Source organism: Schistocerca cancellata, chromosome 2 (assembly GCF_023864275.1).
Source record: "Schistocerca cancellata isolate TAMUIC-IGC-003103 chromosome 2, iqSchCanc2.1, whole genome shotgun sequence".
NCBI classification, from domain to species: domain Eukaryota; kingdom Metazoa; phylum Arthropoda; class Insecta; order Orthoptera; family Acrididae; genus Schistocerca; species Schistocerca cancellata.
The window spans coordinates 540,614,834-540,640,891 of NC_064627.1; the positions used below are offsets into that span (position 1 = coordinate 540,614,834).

The 26,058-nt window shown below is 43.5% G+C and overlaps 1 protein-coding gene across 1 annotated transcript in view; it reads right to left on the minus strand.

Annotated features, from left to right (window-relative positions):
• The window catches only part of LOC126162095 (kinesin-like protein KIF19), a 585,325-nt gene that overhangs the window by 93,807 nt on the left and 465,460 nt on the right, over positions 1 to 26,058 (minus strand). The window contains exons 8-10 of the mRNA XM_049918372.1: positions 24,802 to 24,843; positions 12,840 to 12,973; positions 7,905 to 8,098 (exon numbers count right to left, since the gene is read on the minus strand). Of these exons, the coding sequence (XP_049774329.1) occupies positions 7,905 to 8,098; positions 12,840 to 12,973; positions 24,802 to 24,843 (370 nt within the window). The remainder of the gene's footprint in view (positions 1 to 7,904; positions 8,099 to 12,839; positions 12,974 to 24,801; positions 24,844 to 26,058) is intronic.

Below are 26,058 nucleotides of genomic sequence, written 5' to 3' on the forward strand. Positions count from 1 at the left end.
TCCGCAATTACATAGGAATGTACAAACACTTTTAATCAGATAGAACTTCGTAATGTGGACAGCCATAATTGATAAACTTTGTAATGAACGTAAGTAAAATGAACCACAAGACAGCTCAAATTTACGATTTGTTTCTTGTCACAACCAGTTTCGCTACCTTAAAAAGGATCCTCAGGTGGACTACATAAGCAGGGAAGGATCCCATGTATACACATAATAAATATACTACAAGAATCTTTTAAAAACTTTAATTTTTAATTTTTTTTTGAGGACATAAAAAATTGAAATATTTTTATAGATCGTCCACTTACGCGCCAAAGAAACTTATGTAGGCATGCGTCTTCAAATACAGAGATAGGTAAAAAGGTGGAATACGACGCTGCGATCGGTGACGCAGTTGCTAAATCGGTTACTGCTGCTACAGAGGCAGGTTATCAAGATTTAAGTGTGTTTGAACGAGGTGTTATAGTTGGCACATGAGAGATGGAACAAAGCATCTCCTAGGTGGCCATGAAGTCGGAAATTTCCCGTAAGACCATTTCACGAGTTTACCGTGAATATCTGGAGTCCGGTAAAACAACAAATCTCCGATATCGCTGTGGCTGGAAAAAGATCCTGCAAGAATGAAACTAACGAGGACCGAAGAGAATCGTTCAACGCGACAGAAGCGCAACCCTTCCATAAATTGCTGCAAATTTCAGTTCTGGGCCATTAACAAGTGTCAGCGTACGAACCATTCAAAGAAACATCATCGATACGGGCTTTCGCAGCCGAAGGCCCACTCGTGTACCCTCGATGACTGCGCGACACAAGGCTTTACGCCTCACCTTGGCCCGCCAACACTGACATTAAACTGTTGATGAGTGAAAAGATGTTGCCTGGTGCAGATGGAGTGACATGGGACCCCTGATACGTCTAGATATGACTCTGACATGTGTCACGTACATAATTATCCTGTCTGGTCATCTGTATCCATTCATGTCCACTGTGCATTCCAGAAAGACACTGCGACATCCCACAGGTCCAGAATTGCTACAGAGTGGCTCCAGGAACACTCTTTTGAGTTTAAACACTTCCGCTGGTCACCAAACTCCCCAGACATGAACATTATTGAGCATATCTGGAATGACTTGCAACATGCCTTTCACAAGAGATCTCCACCCCCTTGCACTCTTACGGATTTATGGACACATGGACACACTACGGGATTCATGGCACCAGTTCCCTCCAGCACTACTTGAGACATTAGTCGAATCCATGCCACGTCGTCTTGCGGCAGTTCTGCGTGCTCGCTGGGACCCTACTCGACATTAAGTAGGTGTACCAGTTTCTTTGGCTCTTCAGTGTATGTTAAGTATTTGAACAGGCAGTAGAAATCAAAAATAACCCGTAGGTACCGAAGTATCACATTAGCGCAACATGAAGTCTGTAGTCAAAAATCAAACACTTGAAGAGTGGAAGTCGTCAAAATAAATAAAACAGGATATGGCGAAACAGGTGGTGACAAGACAGAAATCAACAAATACAGCTGTCATATGGTTCATTTTACTTCCATCCATTATGACTTTTGATAAGATACATCTGGCACTCTGCAGGGAGCAATGGCTAGATGTAGCGCCTCCCTCGGATTGTGTAGAGAGCCTACCCTGCATAGAGGGAGAGAGTGGCCAATGGTGATAGCGTCGCTGATTGACTGAGAGTCGAGGAGGCCATGTTTTTACCAAAGTGACGCTGACTTGGTACGAGTATAAACAGATACCGTGTATGATTCTGTACTATTGGTTCTCTTCAACGCGTCGAACGCCAATTCCATTGTACAATTATGTACATGTTGTAATACGGTAGGTATTGAAGCACTTTTGCATGTTCTCTGTCGATTCTATTTACGTAAATTACCTTACAGTCACTCTGTTGGTCGTAACTATGATGATACTTTTAGAACTCCACAGCAATTTTAGAGGCAAAATTTTTATTTAAAGTGATTTACTGAGTGTCATTAATAATATGAATTACAAAATCATTAAGGATAGTCAAGAGGAATGCTTGGTTGCTTCGCTGTTGGGTGCAAAAATCGAAGTGAAGATGGACGTATGATGCTAGTTGTAATCCGAAGGTCGTGAGTTGGAATCCTGCTCAATCCGGGTTTTTTAAACATTATTTTCTAGACTTTTAATGGTTCTTGCGTGACACGATGTGTTTGAACATGTATACGGAACCATAAGTCTACGAACTTCCGACTGGCGACTCGCACTTGGCTCTGTACTCTTGGCTCTTCACATTCCTGTACGTTATAATTATCGTGTAGATATTCAGTTACCTATTTTAAATTACTTTCTGCTCTTTCAGTAGAGTACCTAAGTATTGATGTTTTTCCGATTTTCTGTGGTAAAGAGTTGGTGAAAAGGTGAACAGAATGAAGTGTTTTCCCAACAGAAGAAAATGTTATAAGAGCGACACACACTTAAAGGGCATTATGTTAGGACGGAAAGAGACAAGAGTTTACTAATTTCAGCGATGAATATCCCCACGGAAAGGTCTGAAATAGCATCATGTACTCTGAGATACATTAAATGAATTTTTTTTCTTATTACTCAGTTGTCAATGTTTATATAGCATCATAAAATACAGCTGTTGAAATTCGGCAGACACACACACTACTTCACGATATTTCCATTTGCTCACAAATTTATTAGGCGTATATAAACATAGACGACTCGCATTTTTTAGAATCATGTACCGACTATTAAGCTAGAGGATCTGCTTTGGTCTCATGCGTCAAGCATATGCCTTAATTTACTCGTGAAGTGGCCAGCTTTCTGCTCGCGTTGCTACCTAATTGCACGTCCCGCGCGCAAACTGGTAAAAACATGGCGGCCACGGACCGACTGGCCACTCTCTCTCTATGTAGGCTCTCTAGGACTGTGTAGAGAGGCTGTATACAGAGAGAGTGGCCACAGGTGAAGTTGCTCGTGATTGGTTGATTAGCTTTGGCGCCATTTTTCTGCCAAACGTCTCTCGCACTTCCTATGTTCGCGGTGCTTTTGAGTTGAATTGAAGTTCAGAGGACTTTTGGAAACGATTAAAAGGTATTTGAATTATTGAGAGGCTTGTTATGCGTTGTGCATGCATGTTCGATTTAGTTGTATATAGTTTTTAGTACGTAATTAGCGTTTGCGGTCTTAAATACGAGTTGAAATAATGAAGCGTTTTGTGATGAAGCCGGTAGGCCTACATGTTTGAAGTAAACACATTAGTAATTGTACAGTATTGTTTTGACATCTGTAATTCGTTCTGCAGACGTTGGTAAACGATGCCAGGTTGTGGTGCATTTGGTTGTTCCAGTAGAGGCGAAGTTGTATTTCGCATGTTAGCATTTCAACGCAATGAAGAAAGTCACGGAAAACAGGTAGGCCTATTACAATTTACTGCATTTTTAAGCTCTTATTTCTTTAACAGTTCGTGCATACTGGTAGCATCACAAGCTTTTCTGAAGTCAATATCTGACACTCCTTGCTGGAAACGGAAAGTTCCTGTAATTGTTGTGCTTGTGCCATGTTCATTCGACTTTATAGCGTCAAACTTTATTTCGTTCCGAATCAGAACTAGGCATTATTTTGGTTTCAGTATTATTGCCTGACTGTTGACGCAGGCAAGTTGTAAGCACGTTTTCAGCAATTGTCGTGGTTGCTGAAACATTATTTGTAGTAAATAATTGTAGGTACTCTTGAAGACAGTTTTTAATAGGCCTACTTACTGTGGGGTAGAAGGGATACGGTAGTTTTCTTGTTATATTTGGTCGTTATTACAGTAGCCTACATTTAACATTATCTGATTTTTGTAATCCTTTTCTTTTGTTATCTACGAGAGGTATATATATACACTCCTGGAAATGGAAAAAAGAACACATTGACACCGGTGTGTCAGACCCACCATACTTGCTCCGGACACTGCGAGAGGGCTGTACAAGCAATGATCACACGCACGGCACAGCGGACACACCAGGAACCGCGGTGTTGGCCGTCGAATGGCGCTAGCTGCGCAGCATTTGTGCACCGCCGCCGTCAGTGTCAGCCAGTTTGCCGTGGCATACGGAGCTCCATCGCAATCTTTAACACTGGTAGCATGCCGCGACAGCGTGGACGTGAACCGTATGTGCAGTTGACGGACTTTGAGCGAGGGCGTATAGTGGGCATGCGGGAGGCCGGGTGGACGTACCGCCGAATTGCTCAACACGTGGGGCGTGAGGTCTCCACATTACATCGATGTTGTCGCCAGTGGTCGGCGGAAGGTGCACGTGCCCGTCGACCTGGGACCGGACCGCAGCGACGCACGGATGCACGCCAAGACCGTAGGATCCTACGCAGTGCCGTAGGGGACCGCACCGCCACTTCCCAGCAAATTAGGGACACTGTTGCTCCTGGGGTATCGGCGAGGACCATTCGCAACCGTCTCCATGAAGCTGGGCTACGGTCCCGCACACCGTTAGGCCGTCTTCCGCTCACGCCCCAACATCGTGCAGCCCGCCTCCAGTGGTGTCGCGACAGCCGTGAATGGAGGGACGAATGGAGACGTGTCGTCTTCAGCGATGAGAGTCGCTTCTGCCTTGGTGCCAATGATGGTCGTATGCGTGTTTGGCGCCGTGCAGGTGAGCGCCACAATCAGGACTGCATACGACCGAGGCACACAGGGCCAACACCCGGCATCATGGTGTGGGGAGCGATCTCCTACACTGGCCGTACACCACTGGTGATCGTCGAGGGGACACTGAATAGTGCACGGTACATCCAAACCGTCATCGAACCCATCGTTCTACCATTCCTAGACCGGCAAGGGAACTTGCTGTTCCAACAGGACAATGCACGTCCGCATGTATGCCGTGCCACCCAACGTGCTCTAGAAGGTGTAAGTCAACTACCCTGACCAGCAAGATCTCCGGATCTGTCCCACATTGAGCATGTTTGTGACTGGATGAAGCGTCGTCTCACGCGGTCTGCACGTCCAGCACGAACGCTGGTCCAACTGAGGCGCCAGGTGGAAATGGCATGGCAAGCCGTTCCACAGGACTACATCCAGCATCTCTACGATCGTCTCCATGGGAGAATAGCAGCCTGCATTGCTGCGAAAGTTGGATATACACTGTACTAGTGCCGACATTGTGCATGCTCTGTTGCCTGTGTCTATGTGCCTGTGGTTCTGTCAGTGTGATCATGTGATGTATCTGACCCCAGGAATGTGTCAATAAAGTTTCCCCTTCCTGGGACAATGAATTCACGGTGTTCTTATTTCAATTTCCAGGAGTGTATGGTTTGTATCGGAAGTGCATAACGCTAAAGATTTGACGCACCTATATCACGTCAGATGAGTGAAAGTCGTAAGTATACAGGGTGTTACAAAAAGGTACGGCAAAACTTTCAGGAAACATTCCTCACAGACAAATAAAGAAAAGATGTTATGTGGACATGTGTCCGGAAACACTTAATTTCCATGTTAGAGCTCATTTTAGTTTCGTCCACCTACGCTCAATGGAGCACGTTATCATGATTTCATACAGGATACTCTACCTGTGCTGCTAGAACATGTGCCTTTACAAGTACGACACAACATGTGGTTCATGCGCGATGGAGCTCCTACACATTTCAGTCGAAGTGTTCGTACGCTTCTCAACAACAGATTCGGTAACCGATGGATTGGTAGAGGCGGACCAATTCCATGGCCTCCACGCTCTCCTGACCTCAACCCTCTTGACTTTCATTTATGGGGGCATTTGAAAGCTCTTGTCTACGCAACCCCGGTACCAAACGTAGAGACTCTTCGTGCTCGTATTGTGGACGGCTGTGATACAATACGCCATTCTCCAGGGCTGCATCAGCGCATCAGGGATTCCAAGCGACGGAGGTTGGATGCATGTATCCTCGCTAACGGAGGACATTTTGAACATTTCCTGTAACAAAGTGTTTGAAGTCACGCTGGTACGTTCTGTTGCTGTGTGTTTCCATTCCATGATTAATGTGATTTGAAGAGAAGTGATAAAATGAGCTCTAACATGGAAAGTAAGCGTTTCCGGACACATGTCTACATAACATATTTCTTTCTTTGTGTGTGAGGAATGTTTCCTGAAAGTTTGGCCGTACCTTTTTGTAACACACACACATATCACAAGTAGTCTGAAGAAGTGAGAAGAAGTACTAATACGTCTCACACTTTTTGCATGTCACAAGTAAACAACTGCTTACGACTTTCAATCATCTGACGTGATATAGGTGCGTCAGATCTTTAGCGTTATGCACTTCCGATACAAAACAAATGCTATACACTATGTTTTTTATTTACGTTACATTCATTGCAATATGTCTAGTAAGCGAGCTTAAAAGGAGATAAACGCAAATAACGAATAATTTTTACAGTCATTGTATCAAATTTCCCTGTGCTGTACGTAGTAGGCTACTATGAGTATGTTATAGCTGTAAAGAAAGGCATTTAACAAATGATTTCGCCCTATTGTCTTGTGCTTTTGATTCGGTGAGTGTGTACTCCACTACACCACTACTGGCCATTCAAAAGGTCCCGCCCGCAGTTTGGCAGAAAAACGGCCGCCGTATCGTCCGGTTGGCCACTCTCTCCCTATACAGGCTCTCTACACAGTCCTAGAGAGCCTGGAGTGAAGTACACTCACCGAATCAAAAGCACAAGACAATGTGGCGAAATCATTCGTTAAATGTCTTTGTTTACAAGAATAATGTGTTATAATTTTCACACAGCCAATTTACAGGTCTGTTTTCAAATGTAACTATGTATACTACAAGTTGTTTTATGTGTAGTAAAAAGCAAAAACGACTTACTTCGCATAGATAAGAGTACTTGGTTGGTTTCCACAAGGCTCCTGTTTGATTTATGTCAGCCCTGTTGACTACGACTGCCCACTGCTTTCGTCTTTCTTCAAATGGTTCAAATGGCTCTGAGCACTATGGAACTTAACATCTGAGGTCATCATTCCCCTAGAACTTAGAACTACTTAAACCTAACTAACCTAAAGACATCACATACATCCATGCCCGAGGCAGGATTTGAACCTGCGACCGTAGCAGTCGCGCGGTTCCGGACTGCAGCGCCTAGAACCGCTTGAACACAGCGGCCGGCGTCTTTCTTCATTGCGTGGAAATGCTAACATGCGAAATCCACCTTCGCCTCTATTGGAACAACCAAATGCAACACAACCTGGCATCGTTTACCAACGTCTGCAGAACGAATTACAGATGTCAAAAACAATACTGTACAATTACTAATGTGTTTACTTCAAACATGTAGGCCTACCGACTTCAGCACAAAACTCTTCATTATTTCAACTCGTATTTAAGATCGCAAACGCTAATTACGTACTAAAAACGATATACAAGTAAATCGAACATGCACGCACAACGCATAACAAGTCTCTCAATAATTCAAATACCTGTTAATCTTTCCCAAAAGTCCTCTGAACTTCAATTCAACTCAAAAGCACATAGGAAGCGCGAGAGACGTTTGGCAGAAAAATGGCGCCCAAGTTAATCAACCAATCACGGGCAACTTCGCCTATGGCCACTCTCTCCCTATACAGGCTCCCACCGAGCGAGGTGGCGCAGTGGTTAGACACTGGACTCGCATTCGGGAGGACGACGGTTCAATCCCGCGTCCGGCCATCCTGATTTAGGTTTTCCGTGATTTCCCTAAATCGCTCCAGGCAAATGCCGGGATGGTTCCTTTCAAAGTGCACGGCCGACTTCCTTCCCCGTCCTTCCCTAATCCGATGAGACCGATGACCTCGCTGTCTGGTCTCCTTCCCCGAAACAACCAACCAACCTATACAGGCTCCCTAGGCCAGTGCAGCGCGCAGCGCTCAGCTCGGTGCGGCAGCCAGGGCTACTGACGTTCTCGAGCTGCTCGCCGTGCTGGCGGACTTGGTCGAGCTGGCGCTGCGTCTCGGCGCGCAGCTCTCGGTAGTGCTCCTGCTGGCGCTGCAGCTCGGCCAGCTCCGCCCACGCCTGCTGCAGCACGCCGCCCGCGCCGCCGCCCTCGCCTTCCCCGTCCGACCAGCCGCCGCTGCCGCTCGCGCTCGTGTCCGCTGCGGGAGAGAATACTTTCACCATCGCAGTAAAATAGTGGAAATCAGAGACAGCGAGGAAAAATTCCCGCGTGCTCTTGAAAAGTGTGGCGGTCAAAGAAATATCTGCAAGTGATGGTACGAACCACAGTCTAACATAACAGTCGCGACACTTCGCCTCTCTTTTGTTGCCTACAGCGCCAGCAGCGCCCCAAGCGGCCGGTAGGTTGAACTGTGAGTTCGGCGCGAATGGTTTTTACCATGGGAAGCGTTTGTAGCGCAATAAATTGCAGCAACAACAGGAAGAAGACACCACAGCTGTCTTTTTTAGGTTTCCTAAGGATCCTGGGAGGTATATACCATCATGTTACTAAACTGTATCGTCAGGATTCACTTGCAAACTATATGTGTATAAATGATGAATGTTTAGGTTAGATTAGATTAGATTAATACTTGTTCCATAGATCATGAATACGACACTTCGTAATGATGTGGAACGTGTCAGGTTAATAAAAGATGTCAGATATTACATAACACAAAATATTGCATGACACCAATGTTTAAGTCGTCCCCCCCCCCCTTTAATTTATATCTAAAAATTCAGCCAATGAGTAGAAGGGTTGTCATCTAGAAATTCTTTTAATTTATTTTTAAATGTTAGTTGGCTATCTGTCAGGCTTTTGGTGCTGTTTGGTAGGTGACCAAAGACTTTTGTGGCAGCATAATTTACCCCTTTCTGTGCCAAAGTCAGATTTAACCCTACATAGTGAAGATAATCCTTTCTCCTGGTGTTATAGCTATGCACACTGCTATTGCTTTTGAACTGGGTTGGATTATTAACAGAAAATTTCATAAGTGAATATATATACTGTAATGTTACTGTGAGGATCCCTAGATCCTTAAATAGCTGTCTGCAGGATGACCGTGGGTGGGCTCCAGCAATTATTCTGATTACACGTTTTTGAGAAATGAATACTTTTCTACCTCGTTTTAGGATCAGAAAATGGCTAGTTAATAGCAGACGAGAAGACCTTATGAAGAAAGACACAGTTTACCTGTATAATAATATTAGGTTTTGTTCGCTACATTTCGAACAAAACCAGTTCATGAACGCAGACAATAACAAACTTGTTTGGAATGCAGTACCCACACTGTTTGACATTCCAAATAAGACCCCTCAACTTACGATGAAGAAGAAACTGCCACAAAGATTCGACAGTGAATCTAAAGCTGTAAAACAGTACTATGACACAGAAGCAGCCAGTTCGACTCTCCATGTATCAGGGCCAGATTCGTATGTGAAACACCAACACAGACCTGCTTTGAAGATGAAGTGGTTAAATTAAGTGCAGCTGTTCGTGTCTTACAAAAGCGTGTGAAGTGTCAGAATGTGCAGAAGCGAAACTATTAGGGAACAGGGAAAGTTCCTACAGACAGATTGTTTGAAAATTATTCAAATATTTGGTTTTTCGTGAAATGTAATGTAATCAGCTCATTATAATGTTTTCAACATATGTTTCCCACTATTTGGCAGTTGCTTGTCCCACTTAGAATAATATAAATTGAAGGTCATACTTGTGGCAACAGGCGGCAATGACAAACACAGTAAGCCTACAGAACGATAAACGAGCTGTCGATCGCTTTTGCATGTAGAGGTACATGTCTCTGCTTCTTACATGTGAATCTGTGTGTTTATATTCTTTTGATATCAAAATGGTAAGCTACATTTCTGTCCCATGTCACAAGTGTTTCTTCACGAATGTGTTGTAGCTTGCCACTCTATTCATGGTTTTTGTCCATACTTGCGCATATTTTAGAATCATTTTTAGAAACGTATATGCCTTCTGATACTACACAAACTCTCGGAGGCAAGAAAATAACTCGAATAATTCGTAAATTACGTAGGAAATGGATGCAAACAAACATTATGCTTACGACGCGTCTGACGTTCACCTTACCTGCCGCTTGGAGCGCTAGTGTCGCTCCATCTGTCAAATGGCAACTTTTACAGGAGTGGGTGTCGCGACTGTTATGTTAGAGCCAGGGCTCCGCAACGCGAACAGTTTGTACGTGACGTTGATTGCTCTTGGAGGAAGACAGCGCCATCGTGTGAAATTTCAATTAGCAAGTAATTTTAATCAGACCATAGTGTGTCGAACAAAGGGAGTAAATCCACTGGTAACTGTCTGGATACAGTATGAACTCAAATTGGATCGTTAATTTCAAGTTGTTATCATTCATCTCTAAACCAAAGACTATTGATACTTCGGGCAGGGGGGGGTGGCGGGGAGGTGGGGGTCATTGGGAACATGGCACTTGCATTAAGAAGCTTTCAGTTCCCATGGGTTTCGCTCTGAAAATCAAAGTTACTGTGCTCTTGACTGACTAGGGCAGGCTGTTCCAGCTCGTGGGCTCCGTTGTGAGCCGCGGAGCGCTCCATGCTCCAGGGAGCCGTGTCGCTCGCTGTGACCATTCAAGTGGGCCGGCACGCCGGCACGTGGCACGGCTGGCTGAGGCAGGTGGCAAGTCAAGCGATTTGGTGTGCCAGCTGCGTCTTACAAGATCGACAACCTCACGCTCTTAGCTGCTAAGACGTGATGACGTGCTACACCAGGAAATACGATCTTCAGGAAATAAATAAGAAATAAATGTTTTACAAGAAATTGCATACTAAATTTATTGGGCCTCTGTAGTTTGATAGTTTCTTTTCATTGCAAGATCGGAAATATCAGGCGTCAAAGTGTTCGCAGCGTTAATGCAGAGGATGGCCTTCATTGTTGCATCCTGAAGAAGCGATCGTTCCTTACTTTATAACTGTTTTCATTGCTCAGAAAAGCTGCTCACATCAAAACGTAGATCCAAACATGCACATGATCTGAGCGGCATTGTTGTGAAGTTTGGGAAATGTTTTTTTCTGTAATGAGCACTACCATCGTGACAAATACAACGTGTTGTAGTACCTCTCTTTCAACAAAGTTGAATTTGGAAATCAATAATCTCCAATTGAAGTGACGATGACAAGTCATCGGTGGAAACTGAAAAAGGAGTGCTGAACACCTTAAATTCCATTTCCAAACCAGTGAGGTCTCGGAATCGTGTTTCAAATGACGTGATGAGCTGCTTTAAGTTTGCTTGGTAATCGCCGATAGTAGTACCTTTAGGTAGTTTTAAAGAAGCAAGATGATTGAAGAACGTTAGATGTCCATTATTCATCTGCCTCTCAAATAAACGTAACTTTTCCATGAACACTTTGATCTGGTCGTGCATGTCAACGATTAGCTGCCCTTTGCCCTGCAATGACAGATTTAAATTATTCAGATGCATAGTTATGTCAGCTAGGAACGCCAGGTCTGATATCCATTTTATATCTTTCAGACAACGCATTTCTTCCCCTTTCATTTCGAGAAAAGGCGTATTTTCTCACTAATGGCAAAGAAAACATCAAGAACTTTTCCCCGACTCAGCCAACAAACTGTACTGTGGTAAGATATATCCCCATACTCCGCTTCCACATCTTTCAGGAATCCTTTGATGCCGCACAAAATTCACACACTTCACGACACCTTTCATTACGCCACCTAGCTCTACTGTTTCAGCACACAGTGCCTCTTGGTGAATAAGACAATGAAGAGTCAAAATGTCTTTCCCGAATTCGTCCCTGAGTTTATTTTTCAAACGAGAAGCAAAACCTTGGTGACGCCCGATCATTTGTGGTGCACCGTCTGTCGCCACACAATGGAGCTTATCCCACGGCAAATTCATATTGCCACTGATTCACAAACAGCTTCAAAAATGTCACGTCCTGTTGCGGTGTAATCGAGTGGTGCCACATCCAAGAGTTCTTCAGTTACTTGCAGCTCCATGTCGACACCACGCATAAAGACTGCAAGCTGAGCACAGTTCGATATGTCGGTGCTTTCGTCAAGCGCTAACGAAAATGCAACAACGCTCTCCGCCTTTTTCCTGAGCTGTGTCTCTAAATCTGCCGCCATGTCCAGGATTCGACGAGACATTGTTTGCTTCGACAGGCAAACCCCTTCAATTGCCTGCACCTCCCTTGGAAACAAGCATTCTGCAACTGCTACCATGCACGATTTTACGAGTGGTCCCACCGAAAACGGTTTGCCATTCGTCGCAGTGATGTGAGCGACCCTGTAGCTTGCTTGAATTGCAGATTCAGTAGTGTTTTCTCCGCTCTCATTCACCTGAAAAATACAAACGCATTACAGAACACGAACTATGTTGCATGTTTTGATACCCTCCGTATTACGAATCCGTTTTTTAACATACGTCTACTGGTATGTCGTTCTTAAGCCGGGCTACCAGTTCTCTGCGTGCAACGCCTTCTACCTGACTGTATTTAATTCTGTATATTGTAGCTCTTCGCAGAATTAAATACTTTATGACATACAAAACACTGCGGTCGACCATCCCTCTCAATGAACAAAAAGGTATCCCCCAATAGAGGTACAGAGCTCCCGCGGCTAGTCATAGCTGTCATTGAGCACGGATTATTACGGCTGCATGCGGCCAGGGGGCAGTGAGTTCGCTTTCCCCCTCCACGCGGGCTCCGAGCTGCCGCAGTGAGCGCTCCGGAGCGCTCCGGCTCCCTGGAGCTCGGTTGAAACAGCCTGGACTAGGGGGTCCACCATGGATTTTCGACTGAAGAAGGGGTCCGCCAGCTGAAAAGGTTGGGAAGCCCTGTAGTTAGACTGTGGTACGAACGCTCTGCCGAGCAGCGTAGCGTGGACTACGGACCCACCTGAGCCCCTGCGCTGGGAAGCCCTGGCCGGCCCGCGGTACAGCCGGCTGTCCCACTGCGAGATGAGCGCCCTCTGCTGGTCGGCGTCCGCTCCCAGCGCCAGCAGCCGCCCGTCCAGCACCATCAGCCGCCGCCTGCGCACAACACGCTCTCTCCAGCAACATACTTTCATCTCCCTTCTAAAGAGGCGTTTGCAAACAGGGCACCACTAACGACGATACATCTTACTGAACTGGGCTACACGCACCTACATCTACAGGGTGATCAAAAAATCAGCATACATTTGAAAACTGAATAAATCGCGGAATAATGTAGATAGAGAGGTCCAAATTGACACACATGTTTGGAATGACATGGGGTTTTATTATAACAAAAAAAGTTACAAAAGTTCAAAAAATGTCCGTCAGACGGCGCTCCATCTGATCAGAATGGCAATAATTAGCATAACAAACTAAGACAAAGCAAAGATGATGTTCTTTCAGGAATTCTCAATATGTCCACCATCATTCCTCAGCCGGCCGTGGTGGCCAAGCGGTTAAAGACGCTACAGTCTGGAACCGCGCGACCGCTACGGTCGCAGGTTTGAATCCTGCCTCGGGCATGGATGTGTGTGATGTCCTTAGGTTAGTTAGGTTTAATTAGTTCTAAGTTCTAGGCGACTGATGACCTTAGAAGTTAAGTCGCATAGTGCTCAGAGCCATTTGAACCATCATTCCTCAACAATAGCTGTAATCAAGGAATAATGTTGTGAAAAGCACTGTAAAGCATGTCCGGAGTTATGGTGACGCATTGGCGTCGGATGTTGTCTTCCAGCATTCCTAGAGATGTCGGTGAATCACGATACACTTGCGACCTCAGGTAACCCCAAAGCCAATAATCGCGCGGACTGAGGTCTGGGGACCTGGGAGGCCAAGCATGACGAAAGTGGCGGCTGAGTACACGGTCATCACCAAACGACGCGCGCAAGAGATCTTTCACGCGCCATCTGTCGGACATTTTGTGAACTTTGTTTTTTTTTTTTTTGCTTCTAATAAAACCCCGTGTCATTCCAACCATGTGTGTCAATTTCTATCTCTCTATCTACATTATTCCGTGGTTTATTAAGTTTTCAAATTTATAATAACTTTTTCATCACCCTGTACATCTACATCCATACTCCGCAAGCCACCTGACGGTGTGTGGCAAATGGTACTTTGAGTATCTCTATCGCCTCTCCCTTCCATTCCAGCCTCGTATTGTTCGTGGAAAGAAAAATTGTCGGTATGCCTCTGTGCGGGCTCTAATCTCACTGATTTTATCCTCATGGTCTCTTCGCGAGATATACGTAGGAGGGAGCAATATACTGCTTGACTCCTCGGTGAAGGTATGTTCTCGAAACTTCAACAAAAGCCCGTACCGAGCTACTGAGCGTCTCTCCTGCAGAGTCTTTCACTGGAGTTTATCTATCATCTCCGTAACGCTTTCGCGATTACTAAATGATCCTGTAACGAAGCGCGCTGCTCTCCGTTGTATCGTCTCTATCTCTTCTATCAACCCTATCTGGTGCGGATCCCACTCTGCTGAGCAGAATTCAAGCAGTGGGCGAACAAGGGTACTGTAACCTACTTCCTTTGTTTTCGGATTGCATTTCCGTAGGATTCTTCCAATGAATCTGTCTGGCATCTGCTTTACCCACGATCAACTTTATATGATCATTTCATTTTAAATCACTCCTAATGCGTACTCCCAGATAATTTATGGAATTAACTGCCTCCAGTTGCTGACCTGATATATTGTAGCTAAATGATAAGGGATCTTTCCTTCTGTGTATTCGCAGTACGTTACACTTGTCTACATTGAGATTCAATTGCCATTCCCTGCACCATGCGTTAATTCGTTGCAGATCCTCCTGCATTTCAGTACAATTATCCATTGTTACAACCTCTTGATAAACCACAGCATCATCCGCAAAAATCCTCAGTGAACTTCCGATGTCATCCACAAGGTCATTTATGTACTCGTATATTGTGAATAGCAACGGAAATTTTTATGAATGGGTATTGTTGTTGTGGTCTTCAGTCCAGAGACTAGTTTGATGCAGCTTTCCATGTTACTATATCCTGTGCAAGCTGCCTCATCTCCCAGTACCTACTGCAAGCTACGTCCTTCTTAATCTGTTTAGTGTATTCGTCTATTGGTCTGCCTCTACGTTTTTAGCCCTCCAATACTAAATTGGTGATCCCTTGATGCCTCAGAATATGTCCTACCAACCGATCCCTTCTTCTAGTGATTGTGGCACAAATTTATCTTTTCCCCAATTCTATTCAATACCTCCTCATGAGTATAACGGTCCAAAGATAGGCGAATCTGAGTGTCTCACGAGCAACGTCCTGGCCGACCGGTTGAACTGTCAACTCCTTTGCTCGAAATCCACGATGACGACATTATCCGTTAAGACCAACGTATCACAATTGAACATATAGAGAAAGCAGCTGCAGTAAGTGTTGACACAGTTTATAATGTCATCAGCAACAAGTTAAAGTACAGCAAAACAAGTGCAAGGCAGATCCCAAAAGAGTTAACGCAGCAGCGCAAGGAAAAAACTCTCATACTGTGTGCAGCCTTTAAAGGAGGCTATGAGATAGAAAGTGACACTTTTCCAAACAAGATTTTAACGTGGTGTTAAACATGGGATCACCGTTTTGAACCAGAGTCCAAACAAAGTTCAGCAATAACGAGGAAGTCAAAGAATTAGTCAGAAACTTGCCCAAACAACAAGACAGACATTCTTGTCTCAGGTATAAAGAAAATCTAGTTCATCATTGGGACAAGTGTATTAATACTCATGAGGATTCTGTTGAGAAGTAGTAAAGGTATCATTCTGTAAAAATACACAGAGTTTTCTACATAAATTTGTCTGTTTGATTATTGAAAGTTCCTCGTATTATATACACGAGAGATCGAAGGAAGCTGACGATGTTAGTAGTTAACCATTTCTTTTTATAAATTCATTTACGAAGACAGTTTGGCTTTCTTTGCACGCGTCAGGAACAACTAGCCCCTTATTACATTGTACTTAGATGTATAGATTTTTTTCCTTGTTGCCAATTTTAAAAGCTAAAAGGATGAATATGAATTTGATAACAGGGTAAGATGACGGTACTCATGAAAGATAACCACATTTTTATTCTTGTAATGTATAAGATAGTACATTAATTAAGTAAACATTATTAATTATTTTTTCTTTGAACCTGCCGGCATAGAAGTTCGCGTTACAACGGTGCTTTCGGTATTCAGGAAATTGCGTCAATCGCGGATCGTATTCGCTCGGCGGATTAACGACGAGGACCGCTGTGCCGATGATTACCCCGGATGTGGCCTTTAGGCGGTTTCCCACATCCGACTAGGTGACTACTGGTCTGATACATACGTCCGCCTCATTTACACGGCCAGCTAACTTTTTGAGGAAAGATATCCGGCCACCCTTTACCATCAACATAGCCAAATCCAAAATAACGTGTCAACCCTGTGAAGATACAGAATAAGACCAGGAAAAAGAAGAAGATGAGGAAGATGTATTTCTTACTGAACAGAATTTAATGAAACGATTATTGTGTTCGAAATCATTATAGCTCTAGATCAATATTTTTCTTCAACAAAACTGAGAGATTTTCTCCTTCAAAATATGAGCTTTTCTCATCCCACCATTCGTCGCACTGACAACATTCTGTTCTATCTTCTTTTGCAGGGTCAAAGGAAAATCTTATCATATGCTGGACGCTGTCTGTACTTTCTTCGAAAATTTTACTTGACGTTTCAAAAGTTCTTATTCCATCTTTCGTGTTTTCTTATCAACCAACATCGGTTTTAAAGATGAGATCCTTAAAACACTGGCAATTTGCGTACTGTGACTTTTCCCTGTTTTCGCACATGGCATTTCTTAAGTCAATGATCCAAAATGGAAAACAGCTCGCAAAGGTTTTGGGTTAGTAGGAGTAGCATCTTTGAGGGTACTGGTTCTTCATTATGCTCTGCCTGATGTCCATTAGTATAATAATTGGGACTTTCTTTGAGCTGACCTTTACGAGCTGCGGTCGGAGGAGAAGCATTCTAAGTTTCAGCATTACCCGTAACAAGAACACAATCTGTGGTTTTTGCCGCGGCAAAATGAAGCCCACTGCACACAAGGGGACCATAAGATTCGATGTCACGTTCTTTGAATCTATTAACAGCATTAGCTGAACCCATTAACTGTATTATCGATTGTAGCTGCTTTGGAATAAGCGGCGCAATCGGCTATGTTGAAAGAGTTTGATATTTGGAGTACGATTAATAAGAGTAAAACATTGATAAATATTGTCTGTGAAATGCGTATTGTCTGTTTAGTCATCTTTAATAAAAAAATAACCAAATGTCTCACTAGTTATTTCACGAGACCCTATGTTAACCTAGGCACCCACAGCTGACAGCAGCGGTTTCACTGTGTGAGGTTTTAGTGCTTCATCGAGTGAGGAGTTAGTAGCATCAGTGAGTGTGATGACGCTACCTAGCAGTGCGAACTTAGAAAAATGCAAAATGCTGATAGGAATTCGGAATACACTCCTGGAAATGGAAAAAAGAACACATTGACACCGGTGTGTCAGACCCACCATACTTGCTCCGGACACTGCGAGAGGGCTGTACAAGCAATGATCACACGCACGGCACAGCGGACACACCAGGAACCGCGGTGTTGGCCGTCGAATGGCGCTAGCTGCGCAGCATTTGTGCACCGCCGCCGTCAGTGTCAGCCAGTTTTCCGTGGCATACGGAGCTCCATCGCAGTCTTTAACACTGGTAGCATGCCGCGACAGCGTGGACGTGAACCGTATGTGCAGTTGACGGACTTTGAGCGAGGGCGTATAGTGGGCATGCGGGAGACCGGGTGGACGTACCGCCGAATTGTTCAACACGTGGGGCGTGAGGTCTCCACAGTACATCGATGTTGTCGCCAGTGGTCGGCGGAAGGTGCACGTGCCCGTCGACCTGGGACCGGACCGCAGCGACGCACGGATGCACGCCAAGACCGTAGGATCCTACGCAGTGCCGTAGGGGACCGCACCGCCACTTCCCAGCAAATTAGGGACACTGTTGCTCCTGGGGTATCGGCGAGGACCATTCGCAACCGTCTCCATGAAGCTGGGCTACGGTCCCGCACACCGTTAGGCCGTCTTCCGCTCACGCCCCAACATCGTGCAGCCCGCCTCCAGTGGTGTCGCGACAGGCGTGAATGGAGGGACGAATGGAGACGTGTCGTCTTCAGCGATGAGAGTCGCTTCTGCCTTGGTGCCAATGATGGTCGTATGCGTGTTTGGCGCCGTGCAGGTGAGCGCCACAATCAGGACTGCATACGACCGAGGCACACAGGGCCAACACCCGGCATCATGGTGTGGGGAGCGATCTCCTACACTGGCTGTACACCACTGGTGATCGTCGAGGAGACACTGAATAGTGCACGGTACATCCAAACCGTCATCGAACCCATCGTCCTACCATTCCTAGACCGGCAAGGGAACTTGCTGTTCCAACAGGACAATGCACGTCCGCATGTATCCCGTGCCACCCAACGTGCTCTAGAAGGTGTAAGTCAACTACCCTGGCCAGCAAGATCTCCGGATCTGTCCCCCATTGAGCATGTTTGGGACTGGATGAAGCGTCGTCTCACGCGGTCTGCACGTCCAGCACGAACGCTGGTCCAACTGAGGCGCCAGGTGGAAATGGCATGGCAAGCCGTTCCACAGGACTACATCCAGCATCTCTACGATCGTCTCCATGGGAGAATAGCAGCCTGCATTGCTGCGAAAGGTGGATATACACTGTACTAGTGCCGACATTGTGCATGCTCTGTTGCCTGTGTCTATGTGCCTGTGGTTCTGTCAGTGTGATCATGTGATGTATCTGACCCCAGGAATGTGTCAATAAAGTTTCCCCTTCCTGGGACAATGAATTCACGGTGTTCTTATTTCAATTTCCAGGAGTGTATTTTCCATCCATTCGCAGGAGTGACCCACCCACTCCAGCTGATGCACACCACCACCTATTCCTGTCTATCTGCTCCAGTAAGCTGACGACACTACCCATCTCTCATGGCTTCCCAACAATTCCCCCAGGTCCGTCTCAATAACTTCACTTTAATCTCCAGTACCCCAAAGTCAACTCCGTCAAAATCCAGGCAATATTAATACAATGCCCTACACTTATTTTCCGTCTCCATGATTTCCACCTCACCATTTATGACCATCCTATCCATCTCACTGATAGATTAACGCTCGACTTGAAACTACCTTGATGTCCCAGTCTACTAATTAATCAACAAAAAGCACACATTAGAGTAATACGGCTATAACAAGTAGCAGCCGTGCATGTGGATTACATTCTTACTCCATCCTCTACACCTGCAAAACCTTTATACCAAATATCCTTACTTTCACCAACGTAGGGTAGATCTCCGCAGCCCCAAACTTTTACCACTCTATACAATTCCTGCAATGGCACGCTCTACATCTCGCCTTCTGTATGCATCTTACCCTTTCTCACACTCATCCTCCTACACCCATTCCTCAGATCTTCACAAATCACCCAATAATCTTGAGGAGTATACCCCATTGTCTTCCCAGTCCTCAATAATTGTCCTTTATTACCCTTACGACATTTATTCAAAGATGACCTCCACGGTAGAACCAGTATTTTCTTCTGCACCACAGCACCAACCATGGCCATCTCTGCTCCTTTCACGCCTAAAACAACATATTCCCTTCTCTCTCCACCTACACCTCTTCTATATTCCATCGCAAGGAGTAACAGACTCCCTCTTTCATACACAGAACTCTGTGCTGATCTTCACTCATCCTAACAACCACAGCCATAGCACAAACATCCCCTTCTTAGATCAAGTCTCTAATAACTTTTCCCAGCCTGTTGACCATCACAAACCCACTCTCTCTCCTTCCAGTCCCAATCTACACCTGTCCCTCTGTAGTAACATTCCACCCCTTCGTTCCCAGATCACAGCAATTCATCTTTAACCATTCTCCTTTATTAGTCTTACGACATTTATTCAAAGATGACCTCCAAGGTAGAACCAGTATTTTCTTCTGCACCACAGCACCAACCATCGCCATCTCTGCTTTCTTATGGTAATACTAGAGAAATGATAATTCTTTTATTGTATTTAATCGTGACACTTTATTTCTTTTGCCTTTAACTGACTACTTTTTAATATTATTGGGTTGAAGATCAGCAATATGCAGCTTTCAGCCGGTTCCCTCCCATCCCCACCCCTATCTGGAGAGAAAGAAATCAGCTGTAAAGAGAAACATATGACATTAGAGACGCATAATATCTCTGACTTCGTATATTCAGTATGAGGTCAAGCCGCCACACGTTGTCGCGTTGAGAGGAAGAGGGCAGGGCTTCGTTCCTGGAGAATCTCTCTCCACGTGAATTGAGAACTGATTAAGGCGCTGGGAACCATAAGGGCCTAAAGCACACTGTCGTTGATTTTGAGACTGTAGCATATATGCATGCTCCTGACGTGATCGTGTGGTGGACCAGCCTTTTCAGTATCTGTAACCTCACACTATATATATGAACATTCACGAAAAGCTGTCTCACCAATTTCTCGGATATTTATTTCCACATGAGCCTAAAGCACGAAGCATAATTTTTTTGCCTTGCGCTGTTCGGTTTTTGCCTTTTGTTGGCAACATAATTTGTTGTCTATATCTCACACGTAATAGTAACACTTCACAATTAGATGTGTATCGATAGTTTTATCTGATCCTCAGGCCACAAACGTGTGTAACGAAATTATGAAAATTGTGTGGGTGGTGCATTTAGTAATTGATCTTTATGTTCTGATTAAAATTTCGCATTTACTATAAACTTCATAATTTCCAAATGACACTACTGTCACTAGCCCGTACATGAAAATTTCGTGAATTACCATTGATAATAAATATAATATTAATTATTAATTAATATTTCATAACAAAAAATGCGTACATTATTTTTATTGGCATTATAAGATCTTGAGACTTGGTTGAAAAACAGTTAGGACCTATGAAACTTGTCGTTTGTCTATAAATATGATTTTCACGATTTTCACAAAACATCTATTTCTCTCAAAACTTTGTTTCTGTGTTTTCGGCCCTTATGGTTCTCAGTGCCTCAATTCGTAAAGAATCAATACTAACTGGTATAGCACAAGGACGAACAAGTATTTGTTGTATCTGAGAATATTTACTAGAGGAAGTACAGTTACATTAATGACTTATAATACAATCAAATAAAAAACTTACAATATTTTAATAATTTAACACAAAATTTTATATGCTTCACTAGCAGCTTTATATCGATAGTCGAGGACCAAGTTACCTCAACCCATGTGCAAGAATATCAACACCCTGTATTCTTCTCCGATAGTAACGTAATTATTCAAGTCATCAAGTAAAAGATTTGTTTCAGCAAGTCTCGCAACAGGCATTTGTGCATTCACGACGAGTGATGCAACGGAGGAAGATATGCGCTTCGTGTCCTCTTCGTAATAACACACACACACACACACACACACACACACACACACACTAAAGACAGATAGAGACGTCGGTGCAAGACTTGATGTGGTGCAAATATTGCTGAAGCCGAGGAGTGTGGCAGTGGCCCTGAAGCTCCTTGTACATCGACACTTGCCATACCGCTGACACGTTCGTAGTTAAGAATATAGTTGTGTGTAATCTCTCCGCCGCTTCTAGAGGACATCCGATATTCCTTGTTTTACAATTCTCTTGTGAAGTTGTTAGTCTTTGTAGGATATCGGTAGGTAGGTTTCCACGATAAGTTCTTTCTACAACTCAAGGTGGCCTCCTTAGTCAAGCCATCTACAATTTCGGTTTCCTTAACGCCGCTATGTGTCTTTATCCAAGAGAGTGACCTTACGTTAACAGTTGCGCAGTAACGATAGATGTCTCAGGAGAGCAAACGCTGGTCTCTATTCAGTAATATATTTTTTGGCTCCCCCACTTGTTTGTAAGCATACTGAGACCCTGAAGGATAGCTGTTTTTTTCCTTCTTTTTTTTAAGAGGATCCCAGTGAGTGCTTCCACAAACCCTCTTCGCCACTCTACACATCAATATGTATGGAAATGGCGCTTCTCCATTCAGATAATACGATATCTAACCTACTGCTGCTGTCTCTGTCCTTAAAAATAATGTCTAACGAGATTAATAGCTGAAAGATGGTGTACTGGTGGACGGCATCAAAGAAGTATAGGCTACAGGCAGATCTGCTTCTAGCGGCATGAGGACATGTAGGTGCAAGCAGCGCTACGAGATGCAGCAGACACCTGTTCAGCCCATATTTTGCGATGAAACTCATTGAAGTTAGTTCTTGAATATTCCCTACGATTTTACCTTCCGTAAAAAGTGCTCATTTTGTTAATAACTTCACAATGTAATACTGAAGTTGGGATTCCTTTACTTGTACCACAATGACGTTCGGTCGCATGGATATTACGGCACCAGAGCAAACCATAAGTGCTTTGTAATGGCAATTCTTCAGTGATATAATGTTGCATCAGCAGCAGAATCAAACTACAGGCAAACACAATCAAAAGTGGTGTAGTTTGAGCCCGAATAGTATGAAAATCGATATACTGTTGACTACTTTCGTCACTTAACGAATCAGTCCAACTTCTTTTATGATCGATTTCCAGGTTTGAATACATCAGTATTGTATTGTTGTTGATGCATATGGAATACGTATTAGAAACACAGTGTTAGTTATGAAGGCTTTCGCGTTTGTCATTTGCATCCTTCTCCGACTGAACTTTTCATTATGCTACGGAGTGTGCAAATTAAAATTGTGTGCCGAACCCGAACTCGAACCTGGGACCTTCGTCTACTAACAGAGCTATCTGACCACGTCTCAAGACCCACCCTCACAGCTTTACTTCTAAACTTCACAGAAGTTCTCCTGCCTAACTTTCTGGACCAACAATCCTAGGAGAAAGGATTGAGGATACATGGCTCAGCCATAGTCTGGGGAATCAAAGCACCATCCGCTGGAGAGTGAAATTTCATTCTGAAAACAATCTCCCAGGCTGTGACTAAACCATGTCTCCGCTATATCGTTTTTTCCAGGAGTGCTAGTCCTGCAAGCTAGGCAGGGGAACTTCCGTGAAGTTTCGAAGGTTGGAGATAAGGTACCGGCGGAAGTAAAGCTGTGAGGACAGGTCGTGAGTCCAGCTCGGATAGCTAAGTTGGTAGAGTACTTGCCCGGGAAAGACAAAGGTTCCAGGTCCTAAACCTGGTTCGGCACACCGTTTTAATATGTCAGGAAGTTTAATTTGTATCCTTGTTGGTTTTTATTACATGAACATTATCTTTGGTCTATGGCATGTTCTGTGCGTAAGCTTCGTCTCATAATACTGGAAACATCATCAGAATCTATAAATATGGAACGTTAGGCACATAATCATGCCGTATATCACAGCCTATTGCCCGTGTAATAAAAATCAGCCAGTTATTACTGTAAGTCATACGCAGCATACCTTAGGGAACTCAGTTACTACGCCTACAATTTTGTAATACAGCAACCCGCTGAACATAACTGCCTTGCAGCACTTCATTAGCATCCCTGTTTTTGCGCTGAATTGAGGAGCGCCACGAACACTGGAAAACTGGGAAGAGGTACGTCACAGAAATGTTTCTGCTCCATAACACAATTTAGCTGCAAAGTCGAAAAATTGTCACAGAAACTCGAAGCGGGAAATAGTTGAAAGTACATGACATCCCGAATTTTACTTCCGTATTTATCGCATAAAAGTACTACGACGACAAAAAATTCAAGGTTATGAAGACTGTGAAAATGGATAAAGTGTTACGACAACCAGATGAGTTATATCCGACAGTGCAATATTTATATGGTTGTGTGACAGTAAATACGACATAGATCACCAAAACGACAATGAAAGTATCTTTTTCTACGTAAACCCAAATCTATACTGTACCGTATTACACGCCTCGACATCTGTAAACAAGGTTACGGCATTCCGTATTACTTATTGCACCCCTGACTACGCTGAACGAATACAACATAAGAACTACACTGTTATCTTTCATTTATTTAAGCCATATGAACCATCTAAGATAGAGTACACGCCACTGCAAAGACAGTTATCATCTATTTGTATCAATTTCACAACATCGTTAGGAAAATTTCTCCTAAAGATCTACAAATAAATATAGCTGAACAAATATTTGTATGAAATTTAAGAACTGAAAAGTTCAATGCAACAGATAAAATACGTTCATAAAAGTAGTAAAGGAACTGTTACGAGCAAATAGCATGTGCTCTAGTATTTGTCAGGGAATAAATGTAACGAATTCCAGCATAATCTGAAGAACATGCATAACAAGACTAATGGAACATGGAGTTGACTTATTCATTCACTACGAACATTATTGGAACAGAATCTGAGGAGAAAGTGAACTATTACAGGCTGAACAACAATTTTAAGAAACGGAAAAAAGCTGCCACAAGCGATACAGCTGATAGCACAAGCAAATATCTTTTTACTAATTAAAGAGGAAACATGCTAGGAATGACCTACAAATTACAATGGGGCGAAGTAACCTCAAGCTTTCTGCATTTGCATAATTCATCTTAGGGTTTCCCTACTGGAAGCTAGACAGCTCCAGTGTAACTTCCGAGAATTACACCTAATGAAACTATGACTTTTATGTTGGTCACAAACGAGGACAAACGAAACATTTAAATCTGCTTAGATTTCAGCTTCCTTCGAAATAAGCAAATTTAGTTTGTATTTACGAGTGAAATACAAGCTGAGATTTGGTTAGAAAATGAGGTGATAATATCGAAAACACAATTTCCAATTGGGAAACCCTACATCTCCTACGTCATGCTAACAAAGTGGAGACCAACCTGTAGAAAAACGTTTTGAGAATTTTGACGTGGCACCCGAAACTGCAAAGACAAAAATTTTCGTGAGACAACGAAGAACTGTTTTACAGTTATAGAAATACAGTAATTTGGACTGTACATTTGAATATCTCTTATGTGGAAAAATACACTTATAAGAAAATGCGGTTTCAATTACAAAACGCAGACTTAAATTCCCTTTTTTTCAATTAGGATTCCATTCGTTTGGTTAACACGCAATAAAACGTTTATTAAAGAAGATATGAAAAACAAAGGCGAAGTTATTTTATCCAGGTTTTTGTAGTATGTTAAGGATAACTTTTAGTGAAGCAACAACTTCACAATTCTGCTGCTGCTTGAAACAACTTAGAAAACGCGTTGGACACGCCAGGGAAGGACAGAAACATTTTAAAACTTCCAGCATCATGATTTAGCCACACATCCTCTGTGGATACAAGGAATTTTGTATTATATAGGCCTAAAAAGTGCTTTCCTGTTAAGACATTAGCTTGCGATGAGTTTTAGAAGCGTTAAAGGTGTCTCAAAATATCGCTTTACGTGGGAAGTTAATTACGAACATGTAGTGATAAATGATATAAGCAACATAGAAAATAACACTAAAAAAAAGAATATCTCTCAACATCTTGAACATTCGCAAAATACATTTGGTTCAGAATGATTGCAACATTTTAATTTTCACAAAAAGCAAGTGTTTTTTTTAATTTAACATAAAATTCGTTTGTGTCAGAAATAACCACTGTGCTCGACCAAAATTTATTCATTTGGAGCCATCCTGAAGTTAAGAAACAGAAATGTTGACAGGAAATGAAGTCACGGGAATAATCTGAGAGGAAAATTATTTCCAAGTCCAACACGTGCAGTTTTCTCGTAAACGCACGACGATTTATCAGGTGGATTGTCCTGCAGTAAGCACGCGATTTTACTTTTTGCCAAGTACTCTTGTTAAGCCATTGATACACCCCGTGAGTTCCAACGAGCAGTGGCCCTCATATTTGCTACCGACAAACCGTTTCCACCACCCCATTGTGTCGACGGCACTTTTGTCTTTAGACCGTAACAGTGAAACCAAGTTTCGTCCGCTGCCACGTATTTAAGGAACAAATCGTTCAAATATGCTTCAAAATGCTTTTGGAGCGTTCTCTGGTGAGTCATTTTTTACCTGAGGTCAACAAACACAGTACTCCACGCTCACTCAGGTTCTTCAAATTTGTACTACTTCACTGACTATATCATTTACGC